Consider the following 15000-nt stretch of genomic DNA (forward strand, 5'->3'; position numbering starts at 1 on the left):
CTGTCTACCTTAATCTCTGTATCTGTCATTACCTCCTAGACCATCCCTCACCCCATCTCACCTCCTGCTCTCTACCTTCATCTCTGTATCTGTCATTACCTCCTACCTTCATGGGCGGCAGGTGGCTTAGTGGTTAAGAGCGTTGTGCCAGTAACCGAAAGGTTGCTGGTTCTAATCCCCGAGCCGACTAGGTGAAAAATCTGTCGATGTGCCCTTGAGCAAGGCACTTAACCCTAATTGCTTCTGTAAGTCGCTCTGGATAAGAGCGTCTGCTAAATGACGTAAATGTAAAATCTCACCTCCTGCTGTCTACCTTCATCTCTGTATCTGTCATTACCTCCTAGACAGTCCCTCACCCCATCCCTCTTGCTGTCTACCTTCATCTCTGTATCTGTCATTACCTCCCTAGACCGTCCCTCACCCCATCTCACCTCCTGCTGTCTACCTTCATCTCTGTATCTGTCATTACCTCCTAGACCGTCCCTCACCCCATCTCACCTCCTGCTGTCTACCTTCATCTCTGTATCTGTCATTACCTCCTAGACAGTCCCTCACCCCATCTCACCTCCTGCTGTCTACCTTCATCTCTGTATCTGTCATTACCTCCTAGACCGTCCCTCTCCCCATCTCACCTCCTGCTGTCTACCTTCATCTCTGTATCTGTCATTACCTCCTAGACCGTCCCTCACCCCATCTCACCTCCTGCTGTCTACCTTCATCTCTGTATCTGTCATTACCTCCTAGACAGTCCCTCACCCCATCTCACCTCCTGCTGTCTACCTTCATCTCTGTATCTGTCATTACCTCTAGACAGTCCCTCACCCCATCTCACCTCCTGCTGTCTACCTTCATCTCTGTATCTGTCATTACCTCCTAGACCGTCCCTCACCCCATCTCACCTCCTGCTGTCTACCTTCATCTCTGTATCTGTCATTACCTCCTAGACAGTCCCTCACCCCATCTCACCTCCTGCTGTCTACCTTCATCTCTGTATCTGTCATTACCTCCTAGACCGTCCCTCACCCCATCTCACCTCCTGCTGTCTACCTTCATCTCTGTATCTGTCATTACCTCCTAGACCGTCCCTCTCCCCATCTCACCTCCTGCTGTCTACCTTCATCTCTGTATCTGTTATTACTCCTAGACCGTCCCTCACCCCATCTCACCTCCTGCTGTCTACCTTCATCTCTGTATCTGTCATTACCTCCTAGACAGTCCCTCACCCCATCCCTCTTGCTGTCTACCTTCATCTCTGTATCTGTCATTACCTCCCTAGACCGTCCCTCACCCCATCTCACCTCCTGCTGTCTACCTTCATCTCTGTATCTGTCATTACCTCCTAGACCGTCCCTCACCCCATCTCACCTCCTGCTGTCTACCTTCATCTCTGTATCTGTCATTACCTCCTAGACAGTCCCTCACCCCATCTCACCTCCTGCTGTCTACCTTCATCTCTGTATCTGTCATTACCTCCTAGACCGTCCCTCACCCCATCTCACCTCCTGCTGTCTACCTTCATCTCTGTATCTGTCATTACCTCCTAGACCGTCCCTCTCCCCATCTCACCTCCTGCTGTCTACCTTCATCTCTGTATCTGTCATTACCTCCTAGACCGTCCCTCACCCCATCTCACCTCCTGCTGTCTACCTTCATCTCTGTATCTGTCATTACCTCCTAGACCGTCCCTCTCCCCATCTCACCTCCTGCTGTCTACCTTCATCTCTGTATCTGTCATTACCTCCTAGACAGTCCCTCACCCCATCTCACCTCCTGCTGTCTACCTTCATCTCTGTATCTGTCATTACCTCCTAGACCGTCCCTCACCCCATCTCACCTCCTGCTGTCTACCTTCATCTCTGTATCTGTCATTACCTCCTAGACCGTCCCTCTCCCCATCTCACCTCCTGCTGTCTACCTTCATCTCTGTATCTGTCATTACCTCCTAGACCGTCCCTCACCCCATCTCACCTCCTGCTGTCTACCTTCATCTCTGTATCTGTCATTACCTCCTAGGACCGTCCCTCTCCCCATCTCACCTCCTGCTGCTCTACCTTCATCTCTGTATCTGTCATTACCTCCTAGACAGTCCCTCACCCCATCCCTCTTGCTGTCTACCTTCATCTCTGTATCTGTCATTACCTCCTAGACAGTCCCTCACCCCATCTCACCTCCTGCTGTCTACCTTCATCTCTGTATCTGTCATTACCTCCTAGACCGTCCCTCACCCCATCTCACCTCCTGCTGTCTACCTTCATCTCTGTATCTGTCATTACCTCCTAGACCGTCCCTCTCCCCATCTCACCTCCTGCTGTCTACCTTCATCTCTGTATCTGTCATTACCTCCTAGACCGTCCCTCACCCCATCTCACCTCCTGCTGTCTACCTTCATCTCTGTATCTGTCATTACCTCCTAGACAGTCCCTCACCCCATCTCACCTCCTGCTGTCTACCTTCATCTCTGTATCTGTCATTACCTCCCTAGACAGTCCCTCACCCCATCTCACCTCCTGCTGTCTACCTTCATCTCTGTATCTGTCATTACCTCCTAGACCGTCCCTCACCCCATCTCACCTCCTGCTGTCTACCTTCATCTCTGTATCTGTCATTACCTCCTAGACAGTCCCTCACCCCATCTCACCTCCTGCTGTCTACCTTCATCTCTGTATCTGTCATTACCTCCTAGACCGTCCCTCACCCCATCTCACCTCCTGCTGTCTACCTTCATCTCTGTATCTGTCATTACCTCCTAGACCGTCCCTCTCCCCATCTCACCTCCTGCTGTCTACCTTCATCTCTGTATCTGTTATTACCTCCTAGACCAATCCCTCACCCCATCTCACCTCCTGCTGTCTACCTTCATCTCTGTATCTGTCATTACCTCCTAGACAGTCCCTCACCCCATCCCTCTTGTGTCTACCTTCATCTCTGTATCTGTCATTACCTCCCCTAGACCGTCCCTCACCCCATCTCACCTCCTGCTGTCTACCTTCATCTCTGTATCTGTCATTACCTCCTAGACCGTCCCTCACCCCATCTCACCTCCTGCTGTCTACCTTCATCTCTGTATCTGTCATTACCTCCTAGACAGTCCCTCACCCCATCTCACCTCCTGCTGTCTACCTTCATCTCTGTATCTGTCATTACCTCCTAGACCGTCCCTCACCCCATCTCACCTCCTGCTGTCTACCTTCATCTCTGTATCTGTCATTACCTCCTAGACCGTCCCTCTCCCCATCTCACCTCCTGCTGTCTACCTTCATCTCTGTATCTGTCATTACCTCCTAGACCGTCCCTCACCCCATCTCACCTCCTGCTGTCTACCTTCATCTCTGTATCTGTCATTGCCTCCTAGACCGTCCCTCTCCCCATCTCACCCTCCTGCTGTCTACCTTCATCTCTGTATCTGTCATTACCTCCTAGACAGTCCCTCACCCCATCTCACCTCCTGCTGTCTACCTTCATCTCTGTATCTGTCATTACCTCCTAGACCGTCCCTCACCCCATCTCACCTCCTGCTGTCTACCTTCATCTCTGTATCTGTCATTACCTCCTAGACCGTCCCTCTCCCCATCTCACCTCCTGCTGTCTACCTTCATCTCTGTATCTGTCATTACCTCCTAGACCGTCCCTCACCCCATCTCACCTCCTGCTGTCTACCTTCATCTCTGTATCTGTCATTACCTCCTAGACCGTCCCTCTCCCCATCTCACCTCCTGCTGTCTACCTTCATCTCTGTATCTGTCATTACCTCCTAGACAGTCCCTCACCCCATCCCTCTTGCTGTCTACCTTCATCTCTGTATCTGTCATTACCTCCTAGACAGTCCCTCACCCCATCTCACCTCCTGCTGTCTACCTTCATCTCTGTATCTGTCATTACCTCCTAGACCGTCCCTCACCCCATCTCACCTCCTGCTGTCTACCTTCATCTCTGTATCTGTCATTACCTCCTAGACCGTCCCTCTCCCCATCTCACCTCCTGCTGTCTACCTTCATCTCTGTATCTGTCATTACCTCCTAGACCGTCCCTCACCCCCATCTCACCTCCTGCTGTCTACCTTCATCTCTGTATCTGTCATTACCTCCTAGACAGTCCCTCACCCCATCTCACCTCCTGCTGTCTACCTTCATCTCTGTATCTGTCATTAACTCCTAGACCGTCCCTCACCCCATCTCACCTCCTGCTGTCTACCTTCATCTCTGTATCTGTCATTACCTCCTAGACAGTCCCTCACCCCATCCCTCTTGCTGTCTACCTTCATCTCTGTATCTGTCATTACCTCCTAGACCGTCCCTCTCCCCATCTCACCTCCTGCTGTCTACCTTCATCTCTGTATCTGTCAGTTACCTCCTAGACCGTCCCTCTCCCCATCTCACCTCCTGCTGTCTACCTTCATCTCTGTATCTGTCATTACCTCCTAGACCGTCCCTCACCCCATCTCACCTCCTGCTGTCTACCTTCATCTCTGTATCTGTCATTACCCTCCTAGACAGTCCCTCACCCCATCTCACCTCCTGCTGTCTACCTTCATCTCTGTATCTGTCATTAACTCCTAGACCGTCCCTCACCCCATCTCACCTCCTGCTGTCTACCTTCATCTCTGTATCTGTCATTACCTCCTAGACAGTCCCTCACCCCATCCCTCTTGCTGTCTACCTTCATCTCTGTATCTGTCATTACCTCCTAGACCGTCCCTCTCCCCATCTCACCTCCTGCTGTCTACCTTCATCTCTGTATCTGTCATTACCTCCTAGACCGTCCCTCTCCCCATCTCACCTCCTGCTGTCTACCTTCATCTCTGTATCTGTCATTACCTCCCTAGACCGTCCCTCACCCCATCTCACCTCCTGCTGTCTACCTTCATCTCTGTATCTGTCATTACCTCCTAGACCGTCCCTCACCCCATCTCACCTCCTGCTGTCTACCTTCATCTCTGTATCTGTCATTACCTCCTAGACCGTCCCTCACCCCATCTCACCTCCTGCTGTCTACCTTCATCTCTGTATCTGTCATTACCTCCCTAGACCGTCCCCTCACCCCATCTCACCTCCTGCTGTCTACCTTCATCTCTGTATCTGTCATTACCTCCTAGACCGTCCCTCACCCCATCTCACCTCCTGCTGTCTACCTTCATCTCTGTATCTGTCATTACCTCCTAGTCAGTCCCTCACCCATCTCACCTCCTGCTGTCTACCTTCATCTCTGTATCTGTCATTACCTCCTAGACCGTCCCTCACCCCATCTCACCTCCTGCTGTCTACCTTCATCTCTGTATCTGTCATTACCTCCTAGACAGTCCCTCACCCCATCTCACCTCCTGCTGTCTACCTTCATCTCTGTATCTGTCATTACCTCCTAGACCGTCCCTCACCCCATCTCACCTCCTGCTGTCTACCTTCATCTCTGTATCTGTCATTACCTCCTAGACCGTCCCTCTCCCCATCTCACCTCCTGCTGTCTACCTTCATCTCTATATCTGTCATTACCTCCTAGACCGACCCACCGTTTGAGATTCAGTTTCATTTAAATCTTTTTACATTTGTTTTTATGTTACATTTTGTCTTTTATCAACATTTGTATTATATTTGATATTGTTTTATATTTTTAGTTATGAATATTGAATATTGTGTTATATTTATATGTAATATAATATTTTAGTTAACCTATTATTATTGTTTTATATATTTTGAATTTCTATTTCTATTTTGAGTTTTATTTGACTGATTGTCGTTGTGTTTTGGGTTTGTTGTTGTTTTCCCCTCCCTCTTCCTGGTTTGTATTTAGACCTCCCCCTCCCAGCAGAGCCACACCCTCCTTCTTCGTAGACACGCCCCCTGTCCCTCCCCTGCCTCGTTACCACAGCGACCGGCCATCGCTCCCACATGCTCCCTCTGACTCTTCCTCCTCATCCTCCTCATCCTCCTCTCACCCAAACCACGCCTCTCTTCTCCTCCTTTGGCTATCCCCCGCTCCTCCTCTCCCCTCCTCACCTCTCCACTTCTCCTTTCTCCAGTCCTCCTCCTCTCCCCTCTCCTCCTCTTTCTACGAGTCTGGAGCAGCCAAGCCTGCCAGGTATCCAGCTAAAACTCATAGCTTGTAATAAATCATATAGTCAATACTATTTTCAAACATATGAATGCTCTGATCGATACATCATATTACTATAGTATTACTGTGGTATTCCCATCACTGTGGTTAGTGCTAGTAGTAGTATTATTAGTATTATTTGTAGTATTGTTAATAGTCATAATGGTGGTTGTATTACTACCATTAAGTTAGTAGCATAGTTAGTGTTGACCATTCTGTTGTTGTTGTTTTAGTACTAATACTAGTTATAGATGTAGTAGTAGTAGTATAGTATTAGTATTATTTGTAGTATTGTTAATAGTCATAATGTAGTAGTATGTAATAGTAGTGCTTGTGGTGGTTTTAGTATTAGTTCTAGTCTACAGATTATAGATTGGGTATGCATGGCCTGTGCTGTCTCCACTCCATCTCTGTCTGCCAATCTATCTTGTCCTATTTCTATGTATCACAACACGTACTGAATGGAAGGACTTAGGTTTGGTGTGTAGGTGGGGTAAGGTGGGGTTGTATGTTGGTGTGTGTAGGTGGGGTAAGGTGGGGTTGTATGTTGGTGTGTAGGTGGGGTAAGGTGGGGTTGGATGTTGGTGTGTGTAGGTGGGGTAAGGTAGGGTTGTATGTTGGTGTGTAGGTGGGGTAAGGTAGGGTTGTATGTTGGTGTGTAGGTGGGGTAAGGTAGGGTTGTGTGGGAGGTGTGTAGGTGGGGTAAGGTAGGGTTGTATGTTGGTGTGTAGGTGGGGTAAGGTGGGGTTGTATGTTGGTGTGTAGGTGGGGTAAGGTGGGGGTTGTATGTTGGTGTGTAGGTGGGGTAAGGTGGGGTTGTATGTTGGTGTGTAGGTGGGGTAAGGTAGGGTTGTATGTTGGTGTGTGTAGGTGGGGGTAAGGTGGGGTTGTATGTTGGTGTGTAGGTGGGGTAAGGTAGGGTTGTATGTTGGTGTGTAGGTGGGGGTAAGGTAGGGTTGTATGTTGGTGTGTAGGTGGGGTAAGGTGGGGTTGTATGTTGGTGTGTAGGTGGGGTAAGGTAGGGTTGTATGTTGGTGTGTAGGTGGGGGTAAGGTAGGGTTGTATGTTGGTGTGTAGGTGGGGGTAAGGTAGGGTTGTATGTTGGTGTGTAGGTGGGGTAAGGTAGGGTTGTACAGTGGGGAAAAAAGTATTTAGTCAGCCACCAATTGTGCAAGTTCTCCCACTTAAAAAGATGAGAGAGGCCTGTAATTTTCATCATAGGTACACGTCAACTATGTCAGACAAATTAAGAAAAAAATATCCAGAAAATCACATTGTAGGATTTTTAATGAATTTATTTGCAAATTATGGTGGAAAATAAGTATTTGGTCACCTACAAACAAGCAAGATTTCTGGCTCTCACAGACCTGTAACTTCTTCTTTAAGAGGCTCCTCTGTCCTCCACTCGTCACCTGTATTAATGGCACCTGTTTGAACTTGTTATCAGTATTAAAGACACCTGTCCACAACCTCAAACAGTCACAATCCAAACTCCACTATGGCCAAGACCAAAGAGCTGTCAAAGGACACCAGAAACAAAATTGTAGACCTGCACCAGGCTGGGGAAGACTGAATCTGCAATAGGTAAGCAGCTTGGTTTGAAGAAATCAACTGTGGGAGCAATTATTAGGAAATGGAAGACATACAAGACCACTGATAATCTCCCTCGATCTGGGGCTCCACGCAAGATCTCACCCCGTGGGGTCAAAATGATCACAAGAACGGTGAGCAAAAATCCCAGAACCACACGGGGGACCTAGTGAATGACCTGCAGAGAGCTGGGACCAAAGTAACAAAGCCTACCATCAGTAACACACTACGCCGCCAGGGACTCAAATCCTGCAGTGCGAGACGTGTCCCCCTGCTTAAGCCAGTATATGTCCAGGCCCGTCTGAAGTTTGCTAGAGTGCATTTGGATGATCCAGAAGAGGATTGGGAGAATATCATATGGTCAGATGAAACCAAAATATAACTTTTTGGTAAAAACACAACTCGTCGTGTTTGGAGGACAAAGAATGCTGAGCTGCATCCAAAGAACACCATAACTACTGTGAAGCATGGGGGTGGAAACATCATGCTTTGGGGCTGTTTTTCTGCAAATGGACCAGGACAACTGATCCGTGTAAAGGAAAGAATGAATGGGGCCATGTATCGTGAGATTTTGAGTGAAAACCTCCTTCCATCAGCAAGGGCATTGAAGATGAAACGTGGCTGGGTCTTTCAGCATGACAATGATCCCAAACACACCGCCGGGCAACGAAGGAGTGGCTTCGTAAGAAGCATTTCAAGGTCCTGGAGTGGCCTAGCCAGTCTCCAGATCTCAACCCCATAGAAAATCTTTGGAGGGAGTTGAATGTCCGTGTTGCCCAGCGACAGCTCCAAAACATCACTACTATAGAGGAGATCTGCATGGAGGAATGGGCCAAAATACCAGCAACAGTGTGTGAAAACCTTGTGAAGACTTACAGAAAACATTTGACCTGTGTCATTGCCAACAAAGGGTATATAACAAACTATTGAAAAACTTTTGTTATTGACCAAATACTTATTTTCCACCATAATTTGCAAATAAATTCATTAAAAATCCTACAATGTGATTTTCTGGATTTTTTCTTCTCATTTTGTCTGTCATAGTTGACGTGTACCTATGATGAAAATTACAGGCCTCTCTCATCTTTTTAAGTTGGAGAACTTGCACAATTGGTGGCTGACTAAATACTTTTTTTTCCCCCACTGTATGTTGGTGTGTGTAGGTGGGGGTAAGGTAGGGTTGTATGTTGGTGTGTAGGTGGGGTAAGGTAGGGGTTGTATGTTGGTGTGTAGGTGGGGTAAGGTAGGGTTGTATGTTGGTGTGTAGGTGGGGTGTGGTATGTTTGTATGTTGGTGTGTAGGTGAGGTGGGGTATGGTTGTATGTTGGTGTGTAGGTGGGGTAAGGTAGGGTTGTATGTTGGTGTGTAGGTGGGGTAAGGTAGGGTTGTATGTTGGTGTGTAGGTGAGGTAAGGTGGGGTTGTATGTTGGTGTGTAGGTGGGGTAAGGTGGGGTTGTATGTTGGGTGTGTAGGTGGGGTAAGGTGGGGTTTGTTTGTTGGTGTGTGTAGGTGTGTCCAGCCCCAGTGAGTGTCAGCAGGGTAAAGTGGTAATAAAGGTGTGTATGTGTGTTTTTGTGTTTGTGTGTGTGTGTGTGCATATGTATGTGTGTATGTGTGTGTCTGTGTGTTTTTGTGTTTTTGTGTGTGTGTGTGCATATGTATGTGTGTATGTGTGTGTCTGTGTGTTTTTGTGTGTGTGTGTCTGTGTGTTTTTGTGTGTGTGTGTGTATGTATGTGTGTGTCTGTGTGTTTTTGTGTGTGTGTGTGTGTGTGTGTATGTCAGGTTCTCGGAGCTCTGAGGCCAGTCCCCACGGCTCTCCCACCTTAGGCCAGCAGGGCGGCGCCAGCGAGGACGTCTGGGTGCTCCGGAAGCCCCTCGCAGGTACGAGGGTGTATTGGTGTGTGTGTTGGTGTGTGTGTGCGTGTGTTGGTGTGTGTTTGGTGTGTGTTTGGTGTGTGTTTGGTGTGTGTATTGGTGTGTGTGTTGGTGTGTGTTTGGTGTGTGTGTTGGTGTGTGTGTGTGTGTGTTGGTGTGTGTATTGGTGTGTGTTGGTGTGTGTGTTGGTGTGTGTATTGGTGTGTGTGTTGTTGTGTTGGTGTGTGTGTTGGTGTGTGTATTGGTGTGTGTATTGGTGTGTGTATTGGTGTGTGTATTGGTGTGTGTATTGGTGTGTGTATTGGTGTGTGTGTTGGTGTGTGTGTGCGTGTGTTGGTGTGTGTTTGGTGTGTGTATTGGTGTGTGTATTGGTGTGTGTGTGCGTGTGTTGGTGTGTGTTTGGTGTGTGTATTGGTGTGTGTATTGGTGTGTGTATTGGTGTGTGTTGTGTGTGTTTGGTGTGTGTTTGGTGTGTGTATTGGTGTGTGTGTTGGTGTGTGTATTGGTGTGTGTATTGGTGTGTGTATTGGTGTGTTTGTGTGTGTATTGGTGTGTGTATTGGTGTGTTTGTGTGTGTGTGTTTGTGTGTGTATTGGTGTGTGTATTGGTGTGTTTGTGTGTGTGTTGGTGTGTGTTTGGTGTGTGTTTGGTGTGTTGTTGTGTGTCGTTGTGTTGGTGTGTGTATTGGTGTGTATATTGGTGTGTGTGTTGGTGTGTGTTGGTGTGTGTATTGGTGTGTGTTTGGTGTGTGTGTGTGTGTGTGTGTTGGTGTGTGTATTGGTGTGTATATTGGTGTGTGTTTGGTGTGTGTGTGTGTGTGTTGGTGTGTGTTTGGTGTGTGTTTGGTGTGTGTGTGTCGTTGTGTTGGTGTGTGTATTGGTGTGTGTTTTGGTGTGTGTTTGGTGTGTGTGTTGGTGTGTGTATTGGTGTGTGTATTGGTGTGTGTTTGTGTGTATTTGTGTGTATTGGTGTGTGTGTATTTGTGTGTGTGTATTTGTGTGTGTATTGGTGTGTGTGTATTGGTGTGTGTGTTGGTGTGTGTGTATTGGTGTGTGTGTGTGTATGTATGTGTGTGTCTGTGTGTTTTTGTGTGTGTGTGTGTGTGTGTATGTCAGGTTCTCGGAGCTCTGAGGCCAGTCCCCACGGCTCTCCCACCTTAGGCCAGCAGGGGCGGCGCCAGCGAGGACGTCTGGGTGCTCGGAAGCCCTCGCAGGTACGAGGGTGTATTGGTGTGTGTGTTGGTGTGTGTGTGCGTGTGTTGGTGTGTGTTTGGTGTGTGTTTGGTGTGTGTTTGGTGTGTGTATTGGTGTGTGTGTTGGTGTGTGTTTGGTGTGTGTGTTGGTGTGTGTGTGTGTGTGTTGGTGTGTGTATTGGTGTGTGTGTTGTTGTGTTGGTGTGTGTGTTGGTGTGTGTATTGGTGTGTGTATTGGTGTGTGTATTGGTGTGTGTATTGGTGTGTGTATTGGTGTGTATTGGTGTGTGTATTGGTGTGTGTGTTGGTGTGTGTGTGCGTGTGTTGGTGTGTGTTTGGTGTGTGTATTGGTGTGTGTATTGGTGTGTGTGTGCGTGTGTTGGTGTGTGTTTGGTGTGTGTATTGGTGTGTGTATTGGTGTGTGTATTGGTGTGTGTTGTGTGTGTTTGGTGTGTGTTTGGTGTGTGTATTGGTGTGTGTGTTGGTGTGTGTATTGGTGTGTGTATTGGTGTGTGTATTGGTGTGTGTATTGGTGTGTGTATTGGTGTGTTTGTGTGTATTGGTGTGTGTATTGGTGTGTTTGTTGTGTGTGTTTGTGTGTGTATTGGTGTGTGTATTGGTGTGTTTGTGTGTGTGTTGGTGTGTGTTTGGTGTGTGTTTGGTGTGTTGTTGTGTGTCGTTGTGTTGGTGTGTGTATTGGTGTGTATATTGGTGTGTGTGTTGGTGTGTGTTGGTGTGTGTATTGGTGTGTGTTTGGTGTGTGTGTGTGTGTGTGTGTTGGTGTGTGTATTGGTGTGTATATTGGTGTGTGTTTGGTGTGTGTGTGTGTGTGTTGGTGTGTGTTTGGTGTGTGTTTGGTGTGTGTGTGTCGTTGTGTTGGTGTGTGTATTGGTGTGTGTTTGGTGTGTGTTTGGTGTGTGTGTTGGTGTGTGTATTGGTGTGTGTATTGGTGTGTGTTTGGTGTGTATTTGTGTGTGTATTGGTGTGTGTGTATTTGTGTGTGTGTATTTGTGTGTGTATTGGTGTGTGTGTATTGGTGTGTGTGTTGGTGTGTGTGTATTGGTGTGTGTGTGTATTTGTGTGTGTATTGGTGTGTGTGTGCGTGTATTGGTGTGTGTATTGGTGTGTGTGTGCGTGTGTGTGTGTGCTGTTGTACAGATGCATTATGGAATACACTGCCTGCAGAAAGTGTTCATACCCCTTGACTTATTATACATTTCTGTTGTTACATCCTGAATTCAGAATAGATGAAATAGGTTTTTTTTCTCACACATCTACACACAATACTCCATAATGACAAAAAAAACATTTTTTTAGAAATGTTAGCAAATGTATTGAACATGAAATACAGAAATATCTTATTTATATAAGTATTCACACCCCTTATTCAATACATGTTAGAATCACCTTTGGCAGCGATTACAGCCGTGAGTCTCTCTGGGTAAGTCTCTAAGAGCTTTGAACACCTGGATTGGACAATATTTGCCCATTATTCTGTTCAAAATTCTTCAAGCTCTGTCAAGTTGGTTGTTGATCATTGCTAGACAGCCATTTCCAAGTCTTGCTGTATATTTTCAAGCAGATTTAAGTCAAAACTGTAACTAGGCCACTCAGGAACATTCACTGTCTTCTTGGTGAGCAACTCCAGTGTAGATTTGGCCTTGTGTTTTAGGTTATTGTCCGGCTGAAAGGTGAATTCATCTCCCCAGTGTCTGGTGGAAAGCAGACTGAACCATGTTTTCCTCTAGGATTTTTCCTGTGCTTAGCTACATTCCATTAATTTTTTATCCTGAAAAACTCCCGACTCCTTAACGATTACAAGCATACCCATAACATGATGCAGCCACCACTATTCTTGAAAATATGGAGAGTGGTACTCAGGAATGTGTTGTATTGGATTTGCCCCAAACATAACACTTTGTATTCAGGACAAAAAGTAAATTGCTTTGCCACATTTTTTACAGTATTACTTTAGTGCCTAGTTGCAAACTAGGAATATTTTTTATTCTGTACATGCTTCCTTCTTTTCACTCTGTCAATTATGTTAGTATTGTGGAGTAACTACAATGTTGTTGATCCATCCTCAGTTCTCCTATTACAGCCATTAAACTCTGTAACTGTTTTAAAGTCACCATTGGCCTCATGGTGAAATACCTGAGCAGTTTCCTTCCTCTCTGGCAACTGAGTTAGGAAGGACGCCTGTATCTTTGTAGTGACTGGGTGTATTGATACAGCATCCAAAGTGTAATTAATAACTTCACCATGCTCAAATGAATATTCAATGTCTGCTTTTTTTATTTCTTTACCCATCTACCAATAGGAGCCCTTCGTGAGGCGTTGGAAAACCAGCCTGGTCTTTGTGGTTGAATCTGTGTTTGAAATTCACTGCTCGACCGAGGGACCTTACAGATAACTGTATGTGTGGGGTACAGAGATGAGGTAGCCATGTTAAACACTATTATTGCACACAGAGGGAGTTCATGCAACTTATTATGTGACTTGTAAAGCACATTTTTACTCCAGAACTTATTTAGGCTTGCCATAACAAAGGGGTTGAATACTTATTGACTCAAGACATTTCAGCTTTTCATTTTGAATGAATTAGTCAAACATTTGGAATAACATCATTCCACTTTGACATTATGGGGTATTGTGCGTAGGCCAGTGACCTTTATTTTTTATTTTATCCAGTTTAAATTCAGGCTGTAACAAATCAAAATGTGGAAAAGTCAAAGGGTGTGAATACTTTCTGAAGGCGCTGTATGTCTGTGCCTCTGTGCGTAATATATTATATTGATGTTGATCATTTCATCATAACAATCAGAAATAACAGAGGTCTTAGAATAGAACCCTGAGGAACACCACATTCTATCTATCTATTCCTAGAATAGAACCCTGAGTAACACCACATTCTATCTATCTATTCCTAGAATAGAACCCTGAGGAACACCACATTCTATCTATCTATTCCTAGAATAGAACCCTGAGGAACACCACATTCAATCTATCTATTCCTAGAATAGAACCCTGAGGAACACCACATTCTATCTATCTATTCCTAGAATAGAACCCTGAGGAACACCACATTCTATCTATCTATTCCTAGAATAGAACCCTGAGGGAACACCACATTCTATCTATCTATTCCTAGAATAGAACCTGAGGAACACCACATTATATCTATCTATTCCTAGAATAGAACCCTGAGGAACACCACATTCTATCTATCTATTCCTAGAATAGAACCCTGAGGAACACCACATTCTATCTATCTATTCCTAGAATAGAACCCTGAGGAACACCACATTCAATCTATCTATTCCTAGAATAGAACCCTGAGGAACACCACATTCTATCTATCTATTCCTAGAATAGAACCCTGAGGAACACCACATTCTATCTATCTATTCCTAGAATAGAACCCTGAGTAACACCACATTCTATCTATCTATTCCTAGAATAGAACCCTGAGGAACACCACATTCTATCTATCTATTCCTAGAATAGAACCCTGAGGAACACCACATTCTATCTATCTATTCCTAGAATAGAACCCTGAGGAACACCACATTCTATCTATCTATTCCTAGAATAGAACCCTGAGGAACACCACATTCTATCTATCTATTCCTAGAATAGAACCCTGAGGAACACCCCATTCTATCTAAAACTGTGTGTACCTGTGTGTACCTGTGTGTGCAGGTGGTGACCGTAGCAGCAGCGTGGGTAGCCTGGGTAGTGTTCGTTCCCTCGGCAGCGTCCAGAGTTCTGGAAATACCCAACACGCCCTGAATACGCCTCCTCCTCCTCCGCCCGCCGCGGCACACGCTACTAACACGCCACCTAGCAGTCTGAACACACACGGCCTCAACGTTCCCGGGCTGCATGCACAGGCGGAGGGAGTCAAGGTGGGGGATGGCTGTTAGTGTGTGTGTGTCACTTGGTGAAATGATTCACAGATTAACTAAGTCTGTCTCTTGTGTGTGTGTGTGTGTGTTTCAGGAGTGTGTGTGTGTGTTTGTGTGTGTGTGTTTGTGTGTGTGTGTGTTACAGGAGTGTGTGTGTGTGTGTTTGTGTGTGTGTGTTTTAGGAGTGTGTGTGTGTGTTTCAGGAGTGTGTGTGTGTGTGTTTCAGGAGTGTGTGTGTGTGTTTGTGTGTGTGTGTGTTTGTGTGTGTGTGTGTGTTTGTGTGTGTGTGTTTTAGGAGTGTGTGTGTGTGTGTTTCAGGAGTGTGTGTGTGTGTGTTTCAGGAGTGT

At 46.3% G+C, this 15000-nt stretch overlaps 1 protein-coding gene across 1 annotated transcript in view; it reads left to right on the forward strand.

The window, feature by feature from the left end:
* LOC121561885 (caskin-1-like) overlaps positions 1-15000 on the forward strand; it is a 47547-nt gene that overhangs the window by 4646 nt on the left and 27901 nt on the right. The window contains exons 3-4 of the mRNA XM_045218832.1: positions 9461-9559; positions 14448-14653. Of these exons, the coding sequence (XP_045074767.1) occupies positions 9461-9559; positions 14448-14653 (305 nt within the window). The remainder of the gene's footprint in view (positions 1-9460; positions 9560-14447; positions 14654-15000) is intronic.

This window comes from Coregonus clupeaformis, unplaced genomic scaffold, assembly GCF_020615455.1.
Source record: "Coregonus clupeaformis isolate EN_2021a unplaced genomic scaffold, ASM2061545v1 scaf1840, whole genome shotgun sequence".
NCBI lineage: Eukaryota > Metazoa > Chordata > Actinopteri > Salmoniformes > Salmonidae > Coregonus > Coregonus clupeaformis.